Source organism: Centroberyx affinis, unplaced genomic scaffold (genome assembly GCF_046629955.1).
Source record: "Centroberyx affinis isolate AG114_WGS23_722 - 3 ecotype Tasmania unplaced genomic scaffold, CSIRO-AGI_Caff_v1 ptg000970l_1, whole genome shotgun sequence".
Lineage (NCBI taxonomy): Eukaryota > Metazoa > Chordata > Actinopteri > Beryciformes > Berycidae > Centroberyx > Centroberyx affinis.
In genome coordinates, this window is record NW_027279541.1 from 48336 (window position 1) to 71730 (window position 23395).

Genomic DNA, 23395 nt, shown 5'->3' on the forward strand with positions numbered 1-23395 from the left:
TCCACAAGGAAACCGTGAGATTTGTCGATCGGCATACAGTTATAAAAAAATCCTACAGCTAACAACACGACTAACCGGGGAAAACTGGAGCTGCTGTTCGCTCCTCTACCGCCGTCACTCCGGTTCAGATCAGAGTTTTTAAGGAGGAACATGACAGATGATCCGCACTTCCTAACAGGAGAACATGAGAACATGTGGGGAATATATACACAGGACAGGATAAAATGAAACTGAAGAAAAAGATAATACACAAAGAAAATAAGGTGATCCGTATGTGCCGGCAGATATAAACATATAGACAAGAGAGACGAGGATATACAGCGCGTCGATATGAAAGCAGGAGTGCTGCGAACTTTACCGCAGAAGAAGAGGAAGAAGTAGAAGAAGAGCTACCGAGGGGGCAGATATAAAAAAAACAAAAACTATAAAACAACGTTCCATGGAGACACATCTGATGAACCGAACCCAGCGGGTACGTTTGGTCCACAGCTGAGTGCCTATCAGAGATCAATACTCGACTAGAGAGCAGCAAGTGCGTCAGCCGGGACGAAGGGAAACCTAGACTCGGGTCGGACCGATATATCAGTTTGCCGCTGTTTTACTAAAACTCAGATCTGCTCCAGTCTGATAGGATGCAGTTTGATTGATTACATATTTGTTGCAGGATTGATCAATACTACACTAGTCGTCTATGGGAAGCCCTTAACCTGAACCTATTCAATTTGAATGAGACAGTATTACTCTAGGTTTCAGTGGAGAGTTTTAGTGTCCCATGATGGTCTGAATTCTATTTCCAACCTGACAAGAAGGAAATTCTGGAGGAAACACTGGATACATTTGAATTGTTTTTTTTGGCAAGAAAATGGTAAAATATAAAGATAAAAAAACATCAGCAGCTTCAACCCAAAAAACATCGGAATTCTAAAACTCATATCGGTCGAACCCGAACCTTGACATTTGGAAACTTAGGCTGCATGTCCACCAGGCAACGCTTTTCTTTTTCGCTAGCACTGCTACACAGATGTTTAGCTCTAATGAAAATAAAGAGGGTGGGGCAGTGAGCAGAGAGACCCGGGTTCAAACCCCAAACCCTGCTGACCTCTGACCATCCTCTAGATGGGAGGAAAGAGAAAAATCTATTTCCCCATCAATAAAGGATTCCATTACGGTTCTTCATTAAGAGACATGCAGCCACAGCTTTCATCTTTCATCAGCAGACAGGTTACACAGCAGAGAACCTTCATACTGACACTTCATTTTTACTGAAAATTGGTGCACTAGCATTGTTAGCATTCCTTATAGAAACTGGATGGATGCTCCCAGCTGCAACCGAGCTTGTTAGCTTGTAGCTAGCAGTAACAATGCTAACAAGCCATTTTAAAGAGGAACTAAACCCCAAACCTGTGTAAAGTCGGACACCTAAAGGTAAAAAGCATTCTACTGAAATGACGATCTGCTATTGGCTGATCTTTGGTACCAAGTGATGTCACCACCTGTTGTACTCTATAGAAGGCGACATAATCACCTGGGACCAAAGATCAGCCAATAGCAGATGGCAGTTTCAGCAGCATGCTTTTTACCTTTAGGTGTCAGGCTTTACTCAGATTTGGGTTTGGGGTTCAGTTCCTCCTCTAATCCTAAAACGGCTTGTTAGCATTGTTAGCTCTCCTCAGTAAAACCAGTTACTGCTAGCTACAAGCTGACAAGCTCTTTAACCGACGCAGCGCTACAGAAGGTGTTTCCTCACACTGTGCTGACCGTCTGCTGAACAAAAACAACGGACCATCATCAGCGTCAAGGTTTCCCTTTAAGGTCATACATGTGAGAACCGCGCCGCTACATGGACTGATGTGGAACCCGCTGGAGGGAGAAGCTAACGGCAGCATCGACAGTTTAGGGTTCGACACCAACACGGACTGACAAAATAAAAAAAGGATGAAAAAAGTGAAAATCCTGGACTCTACTCTCTGGTTTTTCCACTGCTGGGGAACGAGTGTTTATTCCTCTTAGTGTCTTTGTTCCTCGATAGGCGACCTGCAGGTTAAAACGCTCTGCCATTGGACACACGGTCAGTAAAATGCTCTGCCATTGGACGTGCGTTCTTCATGTACTTCCTGTTAAAGTAGAATAGTCCATTTACAATAAGGGGGGGGGTTGGGGGGGTCCAGGAAGAAAAGTTCACACCAAGGAGTCTGACGTTCAAAACAAGGCTGGAGACCGACTGATGGACTGATGATGTTTCGGTAAAGACCCTCACAGATTTCCACAAAACTGGATTTTTATTTCTTCTTAGCCAATTTTTCTTTCTTCTTTCTTTTGTTTTTTTTTTCTTAAATCCCATCCCTTCATTAACCCCTCAGACTCGGACCCGTCCGCTCCCCTCCCCAGCCAGCTGCGGTCTCAAACGGTCTTAGCGGGTTTCAGGAGAGGGGGGTCTTACGGAGGTCTTCACTGAAGTGTACGTTTTGTCGTCTTACGGGGTCACAGACCCGCTCTGCCTCACGAACCAGTGATGTTGTGGTCAAGAGACCTTTTCCCCCCCCGTCTCGAGGGGTCTCAGGAGCGAGTCCTAGCGGGTCTCAGGAAGTCTCAGGTTGTAGATGTAGATGTGGGAGTTGTGTCGTCAATCCAAGCTGGATTTCTTCTGTCTTAGTGGGTCTCAGGAGGTCTTGGAGGAAACAGTTTCAACCCGCACACAATGTTAGCTACATTTTTACTGTTTATCACAATAAATATTTCACAATAAATAGTGAAAAGGCAGCTAACATGGTGTGGAGGTTTTCTGTCTTAGGGGGTTTCAGGAGGAGGCATCCTCTCCGTATGAGGAAATCTTGACCAAAATTATGAATGATGAACGTCTTCTGTCTTAGGGGGTCTTGATAAACCTTAGTGAGTCTTTAGAGGTCTTGAACCTCAGTTGTAGCTTTTCTGTCTTAGTGGGTTTTTTGGGGGGCGGGTCTCAAACCATCATGGATTTTTTTTCTGTCTTAAGGCGTTTCAGGAGGAGGCATCCTACCAGGTCTTAGGAAATCTCAACCTGAATGATTTCTTCTGTCTTAGGGGGTCTCCGTAGTTCTTAGTGAGTCTCTGGAGGTCTTAAACCCTAGATGTAGTTTTTCCGTCTTACTGGGGGTTTCGGGGCGGGTCTCGAACCAAGTTTGTATTTTTCTCGTCTTAGGGGGTCTCGGTGGGTCTTAACAGGTCTCGGCGAGTCTTTGTGGGGTCTTGGACCGAGTTTTAGTTTCCCGTCGGGTCTTAGGAGGTCTTGACCAGGTCGTAGACGTAGATGTGGAAGTCGTCGTCGAACTTGATGAAGTAGACGGAGGGTTTGGCCTCCACCTGGTGGATCACCATCCCCGACCGCTTCCCACCGTCCTCTTTGGCGTATTCAACCTGTTTACCAACCAGGCTGTCCACCACCTCACCGGGCTCCCGCTCCGCCGGGACGCTGTCGTCTGGGGGGGGGGGGGGGGGGGGGGGCAGAGAGAGAGATTTGTTGTATTATTATGGTTTCCTGCCAAAGTGGCTGGTAAAGTAGACTGACTTACTAATTTACCAGTGTTTGGCTGGTGGCAACATTTACAAGTCATCCTGATGTATTACAAATATCTCTAGATTATTTAACCGTTATTTAAGCAGGTAGTCAAATTAAGATTAAAAATCTCCTGTTGCAGGGAGACCTGGTACAGAAATCTGCATCAAGACAAACAAAGATTTTAGACGAACAATAAGCAACAATGTGCATGAGAAAAAACACAATCAAAATCACAGAAATGCAAATTACAATTCATTGATTCATTGTGAATTATGATGCTTCAATTCAAAAAAAGCTGATAGGAAAAGGCAAATTTCAATAAAATTTCCTAAAAATAGGGGGGAGAAAATTACTCATTTGAGGCAGAAAAGTTTTTGTCATGAAGAAATTATGCGTTAAATAGGGAAAAAATGCATTTGACAAATAAATAAATAACATAGTAAGGCTTTCTGTGAAGAATGGCCAACGTGAGCTTACACCAAAGAACAAGAACTCGCCCAATACTAATCAACTGTTAAATGACTTTGCATTTTTCTGGTACATGTGTTTTCTGATCTGCGCTCAGGAAGCCGATTTATCTGCTTCAACTTGATAATTCATGTTATTTTTCAAAATTTCAAATTGGAATTTCAAAAGTTTGCTTAAAAATTGGTTAACAGCTGGATGGAAACAGCTGCTGTGAGCGCTCAGCAGTCCGCTAACAGAATCTTAAATAGATCGTGGGGTTAAAGGACGATTGGGAGTTTGGCCCATCGGTCACCTGGTCCAATACTGTCAGGACTGACACCAAAACCGAGATCGCTCTGCCCAGTGTGCATGCTAACACTTTAACATACCACATGTTTCCCACAGATCCCAGACCGGAGACACAGAGATGGTTTTGGTGTCAAACCTGTCGTCACATATCGGGTGAAGTGACCGACGGGACAAACTCCCGAAAGTCGCGGTCGTCCCTGAACAAACGAATCACTCACTGGAGTCGGGCATGATGCGCAGGTCTCCCTCCTTGTAGTCGTCCAGCAGCTGGTACATGTAGAGCACCGGGTCTTTCTCGTAGGTGATGTAGAACCAGGTGGTCATGATGGGCGCCCGGGCCAGCACCATGCCCCGCCACTCCTCCTTCGGACCCTCCTCCGTCTCGAACATGTGCTCCACCGCCTTGCCGATCATCGTCTCCGCGAGCAGCGAGTCGCTCACACGGGCCGGAGCTGGACCAGGACCGAGACAGAGCAGGTTTACCTTTACGTGTCAGGGTTTCACATGTACAGACTATATTTGGGCGGCCCGACCAGCTCAATTACATCAGTGATTCTCAACTTTTTTAAATCAAGGACCCTAATTTAGTCCACATTACCACAGACCCCCATTTGATGAGATTTTGTCTCTCAAACCCAAACCTAAGAATAGTTTTATTGTCAGATATGATTTTGTCCAAAATCCCATGACTGTCTGTATTGTAGGAAGAGAGTAGGGCTGGGCGATATATCAATATTATATCGATATCGTGATATGAGACTAGATATCGTCTTAGATTTTGGATATGGTAATATGGTGATATGGCATAAGTGTCTTTTCCTGGTTTTAAAGGCTGCATTACAATAAAGTGATGTCATTTTCTGAACTTACCAGACTGTTCTAAAACAGAGAAGGAAACCCTGTCTTTGCATTTTATTTTGATCACAGTCTTGTTTTAATAAAAGTGCTTGTGACATCTCACATGTGGCTTTGACTTACAACTGAACATTTAGCCCACTTCGTAGAAAATACCGAGATATATATTGTGTATCGCCATTCAGCCTAAAAATACCGAGATATGATTTTTGGTCCATATCGCCCAGCCCTAGAAGAGAGATAACAGTCATTCTTCTACAATCTCTAATTGTGTTAACATCTTGTAAATGAGATACAGCTGGGTAAACTCTAGCTAGCATTGTAGCTAAGCTAACAATGGAAACTTGTTCTGCCCGGGCAGAAAAACAGACCGGACGTGCCGTTTCTGGGGGATTATGGGAGAATCCTGTTTCAAACTCAGAGCCAATCAGAGTGGACTTTGGCTCAGCGAGGTTTCGTTATCTCAGGATTTCTAACAAGGATTGTTGTTTGGGCCGGAGGCGGAGCTGCACCGGGTCCGGACCCTGACAGCAGAAGAGGTGCGGCGTGTGGCTCACCCACTCGGTCGGGCAGGACCTCCAGCCCCACCACCCGCTCGTCGCTGTACAGCTCCAGGCCGTAGATGCAGTCGAAGCCGTCGTATTTGATCAGGTACAGCGAGGGATTAACGGGAACCTGGTCCAGGACCGTCCCCTTCCACTGGGACGACTTGCCTAGGGGGCGGATTGATGAAGAAACCTTATGAATATGATATCGCATGTGCAAAACACGAGCAGCTGCTAAACAAAGTTGTTTTTTGAGAATTTAAAAACCCGTCTGGATCTCAGTCTGCTAGTTTACGCTGTTTTGCTGAAATGAAATAAACCTCTGGCAGAAAAAACATGAGGTCTGAATGTGAGACTCTCTCATCGACTCCCGGACAAAAAAGAAGCCGTCTGTATTCTGTCTGACGGTGTTTTCAGTGAAGACAGAAACAATCAGAAATGAGACGTTCGCCTGTGAGAACTGACCAGGCAGGAAAACGGTAATCAGGCTTCCTGGACATTTTCTGACATTGTTTTCCCAAAAAAATACATTACACAAAAAAATACATACATACATATTTTGAATACAGAACTGTACTGAGACATTTCAGCAAAAAGTAAGATAGTTATAATGAAAATCAAGATGACTTTTCTCTAGAATATGTTTTCAGCTTCCTTCCTTAAAGGATCAGGCTGGTGTTTTTTAATGCATTGCTTACGGTCAACAAATCCTATGAAAATAACAAAATCAACAATGATTTTTTGTTTTGGCAACAAGTCTGGTCCATGTATCTGGTCCCAGTGCAGCCATGTCCCAGCAGCCATAGAACTCCATTGTATTAAAAAACAATTAAAAACCCGTCACAGAGCCATGCTGCTGCTCTGCAGCATATTTCATCATCACCATGCACCGGGCCGGACCACTTTTTCCTCAAACAACTTAACAAACCGGCTGTAAACACTTTGCCATCTCAGGAAAGTAGTTCCGTAGCACAGAAAATAGTCCCTGGCGTAATGAAGAATTTGTTCCCGTTTGAATTTGATTTGGTAAAAACTACAACAGCCTGACTTTTCATGGTAACAGTTAGAGATTTTTAAAATGTAAACTATGTCTTTGTGAGCTGGATTTAAAGGTTTTTAGCTAACAGTTGGAGCCAATGACTTCCGGGTTGAAGGCTAAAAATGGAACGTGGGAAGTCAGAAAGTAACGGGAGGAGAGCAAACGCATTGTTGATGTTGTTATTTTCATAGGATTTGTTGATGGTAAACAATGCAGTAAAACACCGGCCTTATCCTTTAACAGACACAAATTTAAGAAGTCATCTCCAAAGCTCAAAGAGTCCAAAAGAGTCAAAGTTTCTGTTTGCAGTTTGAATTGAGTGAATTGAAACCCACTCTGCTGTGTGTGTGTGTGTGTGTGTGTGTGTGTGTGTGTGTGTGTGTGTGTGTGTGTGTGTGTGTGTGAATCCAGTTCAGCAGTTGACACAGAAACCCTCACATCAAAGAGTGAAACCTCAACATCTGTGAGGATGTCAGCCTGCTGGGTGACGGGCAGAGCGACAGTTTGGCTTCAGTTCAGTTTATTGAGTTAAATCCAAACGTCCAAAATGTGGCTCAAACACAACTGCTGTTACTGTGATGAAATTTCTGTTACTGTGATGAAATTCTACCACAGCAGAAGTAAAATCGCTGGTGTAAAAAACTCTTTTGCCATTTTGGTGATTTTCATGTTTTATTTTAAACTGAAGGATTATTTTTTTGGGGGGGCTGAGAAACCGTTTCAAAACCTGCTGGATGAAGTGAAACACAAGCTGAAAAACAAGCCTGTTTCCTGCCTGCGTTCCCGAAATAACAAAACATTTTATTTATAAAGTGTTTTTCTAAATACTCAAAGACGTAGAAAAGTTTACATTTTGGAGATACAAGGTTTTCACCTGACAACAGCGATATGATCTCTATAGAACATCTATTTGTTGTTATTTGGTATTTGTATTTATCTTTTTTAATTTATGTTAGGTTGTTTTGTTTGTGATAAATGTATGTCATGTTTTGTGTCTATATTGAAACTAAAATAAAATCATATTAAAAAAAATAGAACATCCATTTGGAAGGACTTGGAAGATGATCTATCCAACTAATTGAATTTTAACATATTTTACTTTATTCTTCACTCACCAATCATACATTTCGATACATTGTTAATCTTTACAGTATATTACAATGGAGACGTTTTTCATCCATAAAATGAGATATATAAAAAAAAAATAATAAAAAAACGTTTCAGAGTCTGGAAGCCTATTAAAATATCTGAAAACAAAAAAGCATTGAAATGCATTAAATATTTGTCTGATTGCAATATTGTGCCTGTGTAAAGTTATTATTATTAAAAATGTAAATTATAATGCTGTCTGGATTTCAAAAGATATTCTCTTGGCCTCTCCTCTAGCATGTTTTATTTTTTTTATTTAATTTTAATTCATTTATTTATATATTTCATAAGTTATGTCTTAATTCTTTACATATGTTCAACACGAATGGAATTGTCTGATGAACTTTTTTTGTAATTGTAATTTTCAACTGTTTCAATAAAAAAATTAAATAATACAAAAAAAACAGTGATACGATCTTTCCCGTTTCTCTTTTTTTCCGTTTTAAACTCTAAACTTCTCAACTGTGTTACTGTGACTCCAGTTCAGATTTCAAACGATATCCCTAAACGTGATCACATGACCTCCGGTCCACTCCTGTCCTGACTCAGTGTTTCTGTCAGGATGGGAGTTCACTCTCAACACATTTTTCTCAGTTTCACAGTTCCAGTCTCGGCTCTCTGTCTTTCCACCAGACTGTGTGAGCGGTGAGCTGAGACTTCACAGCTTCTCTCTCGTTCCCACAGACAGAAGAGTATCAGGCTATTTGTTGGTACACAAGTGGAAATGATATTGTTTAGCAGTAATGAGCGGTGTCAGGTGTGTTGATGTGGAAGCTGAACAGCGGTTACTGCTGTCTGCTGCAGCAAAGCTAAATGACTCCCACATGAAGAATTTAAAGGGGCGGTCCTCCCAGTTAAAAACGTTAATTTTCTTCACTCTTGAGTTCAGTGTTCATCATCCACCAAGACTTGAGCATTCCTAACTGTTCAACAACTGTTATAAAATGGAGCTTTTGGCTGCTGCATTTTCCACAGTGATCCAGTTCAGAGAGCTGCTGGGCGTTCCCTCTGCCTGGAGCTTGTGGGCGGAGCCTAAACTGACTGACATGCCTGTGACAAGTCGGTTAAAGGTATAATATGTAACATTTCCGCATTCAAATATCTAAAAACGACTAGACCTATGTTATATATTTTTTTGAGTTGTGTACTTACATTATCCCAAATGTTTCCAACAATGTTCAAACCCAGAGAAATCTGTAATTTTCTTCAAGGTAACGGTGCGTTTCATTTGGTCTCCTGTCATGGCGTCATATCCCCTTTACCCCCTAACTTCCTGTCATGATGTCATATCCCCTTTACCCCCTAACTTCCTGTCATGGCGTCATATCCCCTTTACCCCCTAACTTCCTGTCATGGCGTCATATCCCCTTTACCCCCTAACTTCCTGTCATGGCGTCATATCCCCTTTACCCCCTAACTTCCTGTCATGGCGTCATATCCCCTTTACCCCCTAACTTCCTGTCAATGGCGTCATATCCCCTTTACCCCCTAACTTCCTGTCATGGCGTCATATCCCCTTTACCCCCTAACTTCCTGTCATGGCGTCATATCCCCTTTACCCCCTAACTTCCTGTCAATGGCGTCATATCCCCTTTACCCCCTAACTTCCTGTCATGGCGTCATATCCCCTTTACCCCCTAACTTCCTGTCAATGGCGTCATATCCCCTTTACCCCCTAACTTCCTGTCATGGCGTCATATCCCCTTTACCCCCTAACTTCCTGTCATGGCGTCATATCCCCTTTACCCCCTAACTTCCTGTCATGGCGTCATATCCCCTTTACCCCCTAACTTCCTGTCATGGCGTCATATCCCCTTTCCCCCCTAACTTCCTGTCATGGCGTCATATCCCCTTTACCCCCTAACTTCCTGTCATGATGTCATATCCCCTTTACCCCCTAACTTCCGGGGGAAACACAGGAAACACCAGATGATCCGTCAGAGAGTGAGGAAGGAAGTCGGCCAGCTAGCTAGCTAGCCGCTCTGTTGTTTTTTTCATTCTATTGTTTTATTATTATTATTATTATTATCATATTTTAGTTGGCTATCCCTTTAATAAAGAATCTGACGCTCAGAGTGTCACTTACTCCTGATCCAGCGCCCATCTTTTGGATGTGCGTGTGTTTTCTTTTGTTCTTGATTTTCAAAAGTCAAATTACTGACTTCGAGAAATACTCAGAAAAGTTCCAAGTACACAAAAAAAAAAGAGAGAGAGTAATTGTAATTTTGTACTTCCACCTTTGCAGACTAACCATGTAAATCACAGGACTCTGTACAGGGCCAGTCCTTGTTTATCAGTAGGCTCTGTAAACCCTGTCCTTACACCAGCAGCCCGTCTCTCTCTGTGTGTCGGATCCTTTTACAGCAGCTTGTTTATCATAATCTCTCTGTATGTCATATCCATGTTCATCAGAAACCACTCACAACATTTCCTCTGCTTGTAAATTAGTAGCCTGTTTATCAGACTCACTGTACGTCCCATCCTGCTGCAGTGCAACCCAGAGGTGGAGAGTTGAGTCACATGACTTGGACTCAAATCACAGTTTTAACTGCTTGAGACTTGACTTGATGCATGAAGAGAAGACTTGAGACTGGACTTGACTTGGGTTCTGGTGACTTGGGACTTGACTCTGACTTGTACTCTGATGACTTGAAAAGGTTTCTAAAGTCTTGACTTGAGATCTTGTGTTTGTGTAAATGACTTAGATTGAAAGTGATGAGATTTGTTCCAGCAGACGACTGAATTTAAATTCTGTTTTCTGAATTTGTATGGAATGATTGAATTTATTGAAGTTGAAACTGATTATAGAAATCAAACTCATGATGCTCTTACCAAGTTTTTATCCTATTAAAACCATATTGCATTGAAAAGTCCTAGATATTTAGTTTTCTTTAAGATATTAAATTGATACTGGACTCTTGATTTGTTCTGACTTGACTTGCTGTTCTACATTTAGACTTGAGACTTGACATTAATGACATGGACTTGACTTGGGACTTGACTCTGACTTGTACTTTGATGACTTCAAAAGGTTTCTAAAGTCTTGACTTGAGATCTTGTGTTTGTGTAAATGACTCAGATTGAAACTGATGAGATTTGTTTTCTGAATTTGTATGGAATGATCCCTACAATAAACCAGCTGCTTGTGAGTCATGTGACTTTTGTTTACAAGTCCTGGTTGGCTTGTGATTGGTCAGTTTGAACCTGAACAAACCAAATCAGCGGCTTCAGTATGGTAACTTACTGCCTTCCTTCCAGATGTGCTGGATCCTGCAGCCCACGATGTTCCTCCTGGGCTGAGCCAGAGTCTTACTGGGTCCAACACTGGTCCTCTGCTTCCTGGAGGAGGAGGAGGGGGGGGGGGGGGGAGAAGAAGAGAAGAGCCAGACTCAGATCAGAGGTGGTTTTGCCTTTAATCCAGGAACAGTCAGTTCAGTCCGTCACATTCAACTTACTTGTGTGAATTCTTCTTCTTCATCATGTTTGCAGAGACGCCTGAATGCCCTGAAGACAGAGAGACGTTCAGGTTCATCTTCAGCTACAACTCACACCAGCAACAGCTTCAGAAAACCATTAATCCATGCTTCTTCTAATTAATAAAAGCCTATCATATAACTTACACCAGTTTGATACTGGTCCATCTCAACAGAATTGAACAGACGGTTAATTTCTATCTGATTCTGACTGAACTGATCATTTCATCATTGATCCATCTGATTGATTTAGTGTTTAGATAATGTCAGCTTGTTAGCTAGCTAACCATAGCATCTGGTCAGCTAACCATCACTGTCTTGTTGTTAACACATCTTATTAACACACTAGCTAACGTATCTAGTAGTAGCTAGCGTTAGCATGTTGACATTAACATCAGTGTGTTTGCTGGCTAGTTAGCGAGCTAACAGTTTGTTGACAGTCTTAACAGGGTTTCCCTTCAAGTTCATGTTCAGTTCAAGGCTGATGGCATTTTCAAACTATTCTGCTTTTGTTAGAGATAAAGAGTCTCCAACCACATTTTGTACACTTTGTTTCCACAGTGATTAATGTTACACTGCTGAAACCACAACAGTAACAACTACCAGCTTTATTAGTACGACTTTCTCCATTTTCAACAGAGTAACCTCCACTGCTCATTAACTTTCTATATTTTCATCTTGCTCGTTCTTTTTGTTCAGTTGTCAACAGCTTATTAAATTATTTCCTTTTCAGATCCAAAAATGTTAAACTGCGGGACAGAAGCGGACATAATGATTAGCAGTTGCTCAGTTTGAAAAATTCCTTGTTTTTCCTGTTGTGTAACTTGAATTTTCATCCAGGATTCCACAGAGCCAGAAAACATGATTCAGGTTTTTCTGTCTGAAACCGATTTCCCTCCCGCTGTATATTTCCTGGCTCAGCGGAGCCGGGCGGAGACTCACCGCCGTCGGCTCGGGGCCGCGGGGCCGCGGGGCTCTTGAATGGGGTCTTCATTCATCCACCTGGGGGGGGGCAGCCAGGCTGCCGGTCCGGGGGAGGGGGGAGGGACGGCGGGACGGAGGGAGGAGGAGCCAGGAATTAGACTCGGCCCTGGGCAGGCTGCATACAGCAGGGTACAGACTATCACCTGGAGACCGAGTCAGCCGTTACAGCCGGAGGATCAGAGGAGGAGGTCTGTTCAGCCTGGAGAGGGAGAGAGAGAGAGAGAGAGAGAGAGAGAGAGAGAGAGAGAGAGAGAGAGAGACAGTGGGAGAGAGAGAGAGAGAGAGACAGACAGAGACAGAGAGAGAGAGAGAGAGAGAGAGAGACAGAGAGAGAGAGAGAGAGAGAGAGAGAGAGAGAGACAGAGACAGAGAGAGAGAGAGAGAGAGAGAGAGACAGTGGGAGAGAGAGAGAGACAGACAGAGACAGAGAGAGAGGGAGACAGAGAGAGAGAGAGACGGAGAGAGAGAGAGAGAAACAGTGGGCGAGAGAGAGAGAGACAGACAGAGACAGAGACAGAGAGAGAGAGACAGAGAGGGAGAGAGAGAGAGAGAGAGACAGTGGGAGAGAGAGACAGAGAGAGAGAGAGACAGAGAGAAGGAGAGAGAGAGAGAGAGATTTTTTTATTACTGTGACCACTGTGATAACCAGCGACTTCAGGCTGAGTGGAAAAAGACTCAAACAGAAACAAAACATTAACAAGTTTATCATTTCAGCCTGGGGTCACAGAGGTGAGATGTAAAAATACTTCATTACTGTACTTAAGTAAGATTTTCAAGTATCTGTGCTTTACTCAAGTTTTTATTTTACTGAAGACTTTTTACTTTTACTCACTACATTTCAAAAGAAAAATCTGTACTTTCTACTCACTACATTTTCAAAACAGACTCGTTACTCTCGGGAAATCATCAACTGGTTTTTCTAAAAAAAAAAAAATATTTTCAGCATCAGACGGCTTCCATCCCCGAAGCAGCTGATCTGAATATCTTTGGGTTGTGGACAAAACAAGACATTTGAGAACGTCATCTTGGGCTTTGGGAAACACTGATCCACATTTCCACCATTTCCTGACATTTTATAGACCAAACAACTAATCGATTAATCAACAGATTAATCGACAATGAAAATAATCGTTAGTTGCAGCCCTAGATCTTACAATTAGAAAAAGTGAAACATTTACTTTTTAAATATTTTGATATAAGCTGTACACTATCAGGGTACAAAGATTGTCTTCAGGTCATTTTTGACCTGACAGTTGAGTCAGGTGTGGGGTCATGATGTTATAACGGTGTTTCAGTACTAGTCCACTTATGATGTATATTTTACAGTAAAACCACACACACTGAATACATACAGAACAGCTGGACTGTGAGGTAGGAAAACACAGTTATTCCCCAAGTTGCTGATAGGTGACAGGATGTTTCTTCATGCAAAATAGATTTTGGGTTAAAAATTTCATGAAGAGGCTTTATACTATCTATACCATTTATACTATTTTATGCATTTTGCTTGTTCTTTTATATGATTTTTATCTTTTTATCTGTCTTTTATCTGACTTCTACTGATGTAAAGCACTTTGAGCTGCATGCTGTGTATGAAAGGTGCTATACAAATAAAGGTTATTATTATTATTATTATTACTAGGAGGGACAGTGAGACCCAAGGACAAGGGGAGCATACAGAATATGAAGACAAATTTCAGCTTCAAACCCCATTAAAATCCATCTCAACAAATAAAAGCACAGCAGAGGAAGCCCCGAAAGCAAAAACAGTCAATACAGCAGCACTCTGCTTCAGGGATTGAAAGAGTTTTACAAACAACACACAGCAAAGTGTCGGTATGAAGGAGGATCAACCTTAATCCAACAGCCAGACGAAGGAAAATCCCCCCGGTAAAGAGATATTTAGTCTTACAAGGTCACAGACAGAGCCGGTGCTTCTGCTGCTGCTGCTGCAGACCATGAGAAACTAAAGCAACAGGATGATTTTCCCTCAGAAACACAAAGAAACTCAGTCCAGACAGTCAGAAGGAACAGAGTCCTGGAGATTAGAGCTGCAACAATTAATCGATTAATCGATTAGTTGTCAACTATTAAATTAATCGCCAACTATCTTGATAATCGATTAATCGGTTTGAGTAATTTTTAAGAAAAATAAGTCAAAATTCTCTGACTCCAGCTTCTTAAATGTGAATATTTTCTGGTTTCTTTCCTCCTCTATGACAGTAAACTGAATATCTTTGGGTTGTGGACAAAACAAGACATTTGAGGACGTCATCTTGGGCTTTGGGAAACACTGATCCACATTTTTCACCATTTTCTGACATTTTATAGACCAAACAACTAATCGATTAATCGAGAAAATAATCGTTAGTTGCAGCCCTAGTGGAGATGAAACGTCCGAGCTGCAGCTGAGGAGAACTGAACTGAACTGAACTGAACTGAACTGAAGTGAAACCAGCGAGCTGCTCGGTTTCATTAGAGAGACGTCCAACGCTGCAGAAACACAATACAGACAGCAGAGAGACCGGAGTGAGATCAGCTGAAGCTCAACCAGAGAGACGTCCAACGCTGCAGAAACACAATACAGAGTAGGGCTGGGCGATATGGTTGAAATCAATATCACGATAATCATAAGGATTTTTTTCGATATAGATATATATATATATGACCATATGGCTCACATAAGCGAAATCACGTTAAATAATCAAATTAATGTTCATCATATTGAACCGAATGGTAATGTTTGGTGTGATGTCAAGCTAAACTGAAATTTTCACATAATATTCCCACCATACTTCATTTTGTCTGAGTTTCTAAATAAAACTAGCTCGTTCTCATCAGTTCAGACAGCAGAATTGTGCGTCTCGATATCCCAAAATCACCATATCATCACAATATAATCCCACTGAAAGACGATAAACGTTAATACTGAATTATCGTCCGGCCCTAATACAGAGAGCAGAGAGACCGGAGTGAGATCAGCTGAAGTTCAACCAGAGAGACGTCAGACAGGAGGAGAGCAGCAGGACACCTGACAACACAAAGAGTTTAGAAAAGTCTGGAGAGCTCAGACCTCAGAGCCTGAAGGGACAGAGCGGTTCCTCCTCTGTTTGTCTTGGTAATTTGTCTAGTTCAGCACAAAATGGTGATTATGGGATTTTACGTGTTAGTTGCTACGGTGACAACACAAGTCTGGACGTTAAGGCTGTACAGTCTGTCACACTGTGAGAACTGAGCAGACGAGTCTGTTAGCAAACTGTCAGAACTCAACTGGAAGCTAACGTTAGCGACGAGGCTAACGTTAGCTTCATCACAGACTGGACTTCTCTCTGTAGCAGTGATGTGCGGCTCAGCCCGATCCAGCACATACACACATCCGAGCCCGCCTGACCCACTTTCATACACATAAAACAACGACCTGAAACCAATCCGCAACCCAAAAAAAAAAAATAGATTCAGGAGACCAGGTCATTTTCCAAAGACTTGTGTAACTAAGTTAATACTTAATGCTGCACTGTGCAGTGTGCACAGAATATAATGTACGGATGGTGGGATAAACCAGCTGGAGATGGTTTAGTCCATAAATTAAATTGAAAACTTATTGAAATTTAGTCTGGAATTACATTGTGTGTGCACTGTGTGTGTGTGTGTGTGCAGCCCGTTTGACCCGCACCCCCCCGACCCGTTCTCAATATCATCTTCAGTCGACCCTAACCCCGCCCGTCAATCCGGGTTCAGATTGACCCGCGCATCACTTCTCTCTCTAGCTCTTCTAGTCCACATTAGCATGTTAGCAATCCATGGCAGCAAGGAGACAGAGAAGCTGCTTTGGTTCTTGCTGTAAAACCTCTCAGCTCAGTGACTTGCTGTGAGTCGCTTTATACAGAAGCTAGTCCAACGGGTCACAGCAAGATGGCCGCCGCTCCGACCGTTGATTTGAATGGGAATGACTGAAGTTCTGTGGCTCAGACTTATCAATTCTAAAGTTCCTAGTGTGACATTATTCTCCTCCTTGGACCTCCTCCTGATGCAGGACTGAGGCCTGAGGTTGGACACACCGGACCGTAACCACAAGGTCACATGGTAGATCCCTGCAACAGCAAATGTGTCCATGATGTCGTCCACTGAACCTGCCCCCGACCTCTGACCCCTGACCTCTGACTCCCAACCTCTGACCCCTGACCCAAGTGTTCAGACTGTCAGCAACAAGATCAACAAGTCAGCGTAAGTCTGTTAGCGACCAGAGAAACTCAGATGTGTCGACAAGCTTCGTCTCCACAGCTGAACTTTTCACCGTCATCGGCCGTCAGCAGCCAATCAGAGTTCAGCTTCCTTGTCTCTCTCCTGATGTGATTTAGTTTCATGAACAACAGTTCAAAATGGAGGAGAGGTTGATTCCAGACGTTCAGACAGGAGAAAGACGACAGGAAGAAACGACTCAGAAACGAAGGTGGAGGGCGGCTGATCCATCCTTGGTAGATGGGAAGATCTGAAGGAGCCTCTGACCCCGCCCACAACCTCTGGGCCCGCCCACATCCCCTGGCCCCGCCCACATCCTCTGGCCCCGCCTACAATCTGTCAGAACAGAGCGACTCATCAACCAAGATGCTCACAGACAGAACGAGCAGATAGGGAGAAACACCAAGAAACTAATCCCTGGACTGGATTTCCCATCGTACCGATCTGGGACTGGATTCACAAAACCCTCTTAAGAAAAAAAAATCTTCTCAAGTGCTATTTTTTTCCTTAACTTTAGTCTTAAGAAAAAAAAAGGAAAACATGCTATTCTCAGTTCTTATATATTTTCTTAACTTTCTTATGTTTCTTCCTAAGAAAAAACTTGAGAATAAATGGTATTCTTGAAATGAAAGTTGTCAAATTTGTTGTTGATTTTTTTCTTAACTTTAAGACGGCCCTTCACCTGTCTTAAAACTCCTACAGTGAAAAGGTAAGCCTCTAATATCATATATTTAAACACATTTTAGACAAGTAGGTTATAGTTCAAAGTCTTCATAGGTTCCCCTACACCTAACATTAAGATGAACATTTATTGTAAAGCTTTATTTGGTGTAGGGCCAGGTAGGCCTCTGTCTCATGTCTGTTGGAAATAAGCTGCAAATTTTACAGTTACCAACAGCAACCAATGTTTAAATCTTTGCTCTAGTTGCTCTAAATAGGTTTTTCCCAAATTGTTTTGTAGATGGAAGCACTTTGGGTTGCCTCCTAGCCTTGTCTCCTAGCCTCCTAGCCTTGCCTCCTAGCCTTGTCTCCTAGCCTCAATGGCAGTAAGCCTAAAGTTTATTAACCGGAATTAATTCAGGCCCTATTTTGAGAAGTTCTTAAGTAGGAAAATTAAAGATATTCGTAAGAAATGAGACTGTTACTAAGAAAATATTGAGGAATTGCACTTAAGAGCCTTCTTAAGAACTTCCTAAAATTTCCTCTTATGTCATTTCTTAAGCTTAAGTCTTAAGAACACATTGGTGAATCCGGCCCCTGTTCTGGTTTAAAATCTGGTCCGTTTCTTCAGCACAGAGCTGCAAAATTCTCTAACTTCAGGTGTCTCTGCTGTGGTTTTTCTGCTGCCTCGGCTGTTGCTTTCACACAGACTGAAAATACTGAATTCTGCAGTTGATTTCTGGAGCGTTTATTGGCCCGTTAGGACCGGAGAGACGCACCCAGGAGAGAAACATGTTCTCATCAAACGCACCCTCCATTCCTACTACACACACGACTTCAATGTCAAACTACTTCCTGTTTCAGTCACGTTAGCCCCGCCTCCTGTCAGAGAGACTCCCATTTGGAGGATATCATACGCAATTAGGATGCGTTACTTTCCATAAGTATAATCTGATGTGAGATCAGCCTCAGGCGGAGCGTCAGCAGCTCTGTGGTGAAGCAGCTGACTGATCAGAATCGATCAGTAAGATGGAAATGATGGAAAAATAGAGTCCAGGTGGAAACTGAGTTTGAGTCGTAAAGTGACAGCTGAGCTCTGCAGTATCAGGTCTGTATGTGTCACTGTATCAGGCCACATCACACTGATACGTAGATCCCCGCAAAAATCACACCATAATCATTTTAATACGTTTTTCAATGAAAATGAGAATAATGATGTAAAAATTATCATTCCCTCTAATATCGCAAATCATATCGCAATTGCAATATCAGTCAAAATAATCGCAATCAGATATTTTTTCAAAATTGTTCAGCCCTAATATACATCACGATGCAGCTCACATACACAGAATCACGTTAAATAATCAAATGAATGTTCATCCCATTGAACTGAATGGTAATGTCAGTGATGTCAAACAAAACTGACATTTTCAAACAGAGTTTTTAAATAAAGTTTGCTTCTCATCGGTTCAGCAGCAGAATTGTGCGTCATGATTTTTTTCCCAAAATCACCGGATCACATGACCACATGACTCACTGAAAGACCAGAAACCAGAATCTGAATGATGGTCCGGCTCTGGTTTCCCCGGACACAGTGAACAGCATGTTTCTACACTGCAGTTTGTCCCTTGCGGCTTGCTGTACTCTCCCTGCTGGACTCTGCTTCCCTTTTCCAGGCTTCCTACACATTTTCAATTCAAAAATTCCATACTTTTTCCAGACCTTGATTTATGTTGAAGATTTTGTCTGGTGTTCAATATGATTTACGCAGATAGACATCTTGCCCCTGCTAACTAGGTCATATCACTGTATAGATGAAGATTGTTCTTCACAGAGACAAATATCAGAATATGTGAGATGATTGGCAGGGTTCCTACACGGTTTAAAATTCCATATTTTTCCCAGACCCTATGTTCTTGGCCGGATTTGGTTTTGGTGGGTATTTGATATAATGCATGCTGACAGCGGCTGGGTAATAAGAGCGTCCCTCTATCTGAACATTATTCTGCACATCAACAAAACCTGTGGACTCAAAGTGGCTCTACAACAACATAAAAGCTAGAATGATGTGTGTATCGGACCTGAACCGCAACATTTTCCATACTTTTCCAGACATTTTTTCAAATTCCCAAACTATTCAAGACCTGGAAATGATCAAATTCATTTTTAATACTTTTCCAGACCTGCATAGGAACCCTGCTTTTCCCTCCCAGCCGGTTCTCCACGGACCCGGATCCTTCTCCTGGTGTGGAACGCCGGCAGAACCTCCTGAGATTCCACCGGCCCTCACAACAACAACAACAACAACAACAACAACAACAACAACGACAACAACGACAACAACGACAACAACACCAGGAGTTCCTCATCACGGCTTCATTTGCATGAACCCAAATACCTGGCAACCGCCTCTGCTGCCGTCACACAAACCGTTTCAACTCAGGTTAGACTGATATATCTTCCATATCGGGCCGATACTGGCTTTTTATTCCATATCGATATCGGCCATACGATGGAGCTTCAGAAAAACGCAGAAAAGCCATGAAATTATATTTTCTTCGCACATTTTTTTTTTAATTTAATTGTTAAATAATGAGTTTGTAAAGATAATTTTCATTTAAAAAATGCAGTAATCTATTGCAGAGTTTCTCTTGGACAGGAGGGATGTGTCACTTAAACCAGTGATTCTCAACCTTTTTCATATCAAGGACCCTAATTTAGTCCACATTAGGGCCTCGGACCCCCATTTGATGAGATTTTGTGTCTTGGAACCAAATCTGAGAATATTTTTATTGTCAGATATGATTTTGTCCAGAACTCCATGACTGTCTGTATTGTAGACAGAGAGATAACAGAGAAACTATGATCAAAACAGTCATTCTTCTACATTCTCTAACTGTGTTAACTTCTTGTAAATGAAATAATGCTGAAGTTTAACAATTCATCAATTTGCCTGGGGACCCCCTGGAACCCCCTGAAGGACCCCTGGTGGTCCCCGGAACCCCACGTTGAGAAACACTGACTTCAAACAGCGGCTGACACTATAATGATTTCATCAGTCCTGGATCCAGTGGAGAGTTTTAGTGTCCCGTGACGGTCTGAATGTTTCAGAGGCTTTTCCACCCTGATGAGAAGAAATCTCCGGAGTAAAAACTGAACCCTTGTCGTGTTTTTGGCGTGAAAATTTAAACACACGGTATGTAAATTTCTGCCACTAGGGGTCTATCAATCAAAACAATAACAAAAGACGGAGTTTGATGACGTCGTGAAGCAGCGTGGGATCATGGGAGTTGTTGTCTTAATTTTTAAACGACCACCATTGCCGTTTTATTTTTAGGTGAGGATTCCTTCAGTGTTCATCGTTCAGGAGGTTTTTTTACCGGGAGCCGAATTATCCGCAGAGGTTTCCTCCTCTCCAAAACAAACGGACCCGATAATTAAAACCGGTAAAAACACTGAATAAAGCAGTTTCACGTTAAAAATCGGTGTTTTTCCGATGCTCTTCGGTGGACAGAGGACTAACTAATAACTTCAGATCCAGACGTCTGATGACTAAACTCCTTCATCCGGTTAAAAGATACAGTTAAAAAACGACCAAGATCTAAAAAGTGTATCGTAAAAATGTGGCTTAAAACTGGATAAAAAAGTAAATTTATGAGCTTCTGGCGGACGACCACAACACCGACACATGCACACAAGATGATCATCAGCTTTGGGGTAATGTAAGTCCACAACTCAACAGAATATATAACATAGGTCTGGTCGTTTTTTTATAGACATTTTAATGCCGGAAAAGTTCCATATCGGGCCTTTAAAGAGCTTGAATATCGGCTTCTGCTTCGGTCTAAAAACATCGCTACCGGCCTTCAGAAACCGGTCGAACCTTCAGCCTCATCAGTGATGGTCAATGTGAACATTACCCCCACACACACACACACACACACACACACACACACACACACACACATTAATAATCCAACATGTCTACCTGCAGTCCTGTAGCTGTTGGAGTATAGAAATACACTCCAGCCAGGTGACCCAGCACCAACCTCAGGACAGAAAACCGTCCAGACGAAGGGGAGGAACTATTTGTTTACTGCAGCATACGCACATGTGCACCCCCCCCCCCCCCCCCCCCCTCCACACACACACACACACACACACAACCCCACCCCCTTTAACACAGGGGTGTAGTGGAGGACAACCCACCTAGTGTCAGTTTACCTGTGATGGGAGACAGACAGGCAAAAACTTCACGCATCTATCCAGCATCTAACCCGAGCCGAGCCGAGCCGGTCCGTGCTGCAGACCGCCTGTCATGCCTCCCCAGTATTTTTCCACACTTTCCCCATGGAGGCATGTCTCTGCAGCTTCTCCCCTTTTTTTTTTTTTTTTTTGTTTTAATGTGCAGACTGGTATTATGTTTCCTCACCTCTCCCCGGGGCCGGTGTGAATCTGCAGGATGTAAATTCACACTGAAACATCAAGAGCATCAGAGACTGAGGCGGGTTACATCCAGAGAGAGGGAAGAGAAGGAGAGATGCTTTTTCTGGAGATACAGCTAACAACTGGGTCTGTGGTGTTATCGGCGGTTGTTTTTGCCTTGTGGTGATAATCACCAGGCAGAGGTCACAGTTCCCCCTCTGTCTGTTTTCCCTCTCATCCCCTGGCCCGGTACTCACCACCAGCCTGACTGATAATATTCAAATATCGCCTGGGCAATAGGTAAACCCCCCGATGGCGGCCATATTGCGCCAGTATTTACAAAACCCGCATCGGTGCGAAAAGGCGCAAGCGAACAAAGGGAGAGGGGAGGTCTGGGAGGAAAACACAGGCGCTAAACTGCGAGTATGCGCTAAAACGTCAAAGCGGACCGACAGCCCGGGGAGCTCGGGCTCGACGGCGCCGAAGGCCCGCAGGATCTTACCGATACAGCAATCAGTAGCGCCGCATATTCCGATCAGCCGTGGCTCTAAATTGATCCGCTCTGCCTCCCGTTTGCGCGCAGCCTGCGTCAAGTTAGATGCGTTTAGATACGGCGACGGCGGAAGTGAGGTGATCGGGCCTTCGAAATAAAAGCGTGAGATGTGTTGCTTTTTAAAAAAAAAAAAAAAAAAAATTAAGTATGGGGTGTAGGGAAATTATTTCCTAGAATCCTCATTAAATATATTCTTTCAGTGGTGTCAAGTAGGGCTGGGCAATATATCGATATTATATTGATATCATGATATCATATGAGACTAGATATCATCTTAGATTTTGGATATCATAATATCATGATATGGCATAAGTGTTGTCTTTTCCTGGTTTTAAAGGCTGCATTACAGTAAAGTGATGTCATTTTCTGACCATACCAGACTGCTCTAGCTGTTCTATTATTTGCCTTTACCCACTTAGTCATTATATCCACATTACTGATGAATATTTATCAAAAATCTCATTGTGTAAATATTTTGTGAAAGCACCAATAGTCATCCCTATAATATTGTGACAATATCGATATTGAGGTATTTGGTCAAAAATATTGTGAGGGTCAAGGTGTCAAGGTTTGACAAAGTCCCTGCATGAAAAACCTTAAAACCTACTAACAATATTCTAATTTGGTCATAAATTATTATTCATGTATACATTATTATTCATGTAGGTCATCAGACTGTTTTGCACCGACTTGAACGCTCTCATGGTGTGTTACATAGGCCTAATACATGGCTTTCAAAGGGATTTCTGGTAATTTTATTTGATCTTTGCTCTCCCTTTTGATCATTCAAAACCACAAAATCAAATTTGGACTCAATTCGCTCTAATGATCTAACCATACCGACTTGACACCCAATATCACGCAAACCTTTCAACATTTGTCAAGGTTTTATTTTGAAAAATGTTACCGGAAGTGCTATGTATTATGCTGGCTGGCTTGACACTGGTTTTGCAGTTTGCATACAACCCAAATTCTTCCACGGCCGAGTCCCGCCTATCTCCCGCTGCCAAATAGTGATCCGGGGGATCTTGGCGGCGAGGTTTGCTGCTAGATCTTCCTGCGAAATAGTGAGATTTTCTGTTGACCTGTTTTTCTCTCACTCGAAGCCGTGAGAGCAGAGAAACACAAACGCGGACAGTATTCGGCTCTCGTTCCGTGTCCACACATTCAAAATTGACGACA

At 42.7% G+C, this 23395-nt stretch overlaps 1 protein-coding gene across 1 annotated transcript; it reads right to left on the minus strand.

Moving 5' to 3' along the window:
* Positions 1-1534: 1534 nt before the first annotated feature.
* LOC139646291 (spindlin-1-like) lies at positions 1535-22226 on the minus strand. Its single transcript, XM_071522277.1, has 7 exons — positions 22163-22226; positions 12295-12535; positions 11335-11383; positions 11124-11218; positions 5704-5859; positions 4510-4743; positions 1535-3455 (listed from the first exon to the last, which is right to left on the minus strand). Exons 2-7 carry the CDS (start codon positions 12344-12346, stop codon positions 3256-3258), a joined length of 786 nt encoding a protein of 261 aa, XP_071378378.1. The 5' UTR covers positions 12347-12535; positions 22163-22226; the 3' UTR covers positions 1535-3255.
* Positions 22227-23395: the final 1169 nt, after the last annotated feature.

Coding starts and splice junctions, on each gene's coding strand:
- LOC139646291 (XM_071522277.1), bottom strand. CDS start 12,346: ATGAAGACCCCATTCAAGAGCCCCGCGGCCCCGCGGCCCCGAGCCGAC. Junction 11,219..11,334: donor AAGAAGAAGAATTCACACAA/GTAAGTTGAATG, acceptor CTCCTCCTCCAG/GAAGCAGAGGACCAGTGTTG. Junction 4,744..5,703: donor GGTCCTGCCCGACCGAGTGG/GTGAGCCACACG, acceptor GTCCTGGTCCAG/CTCCGGCCCGTGTGAGCGAC.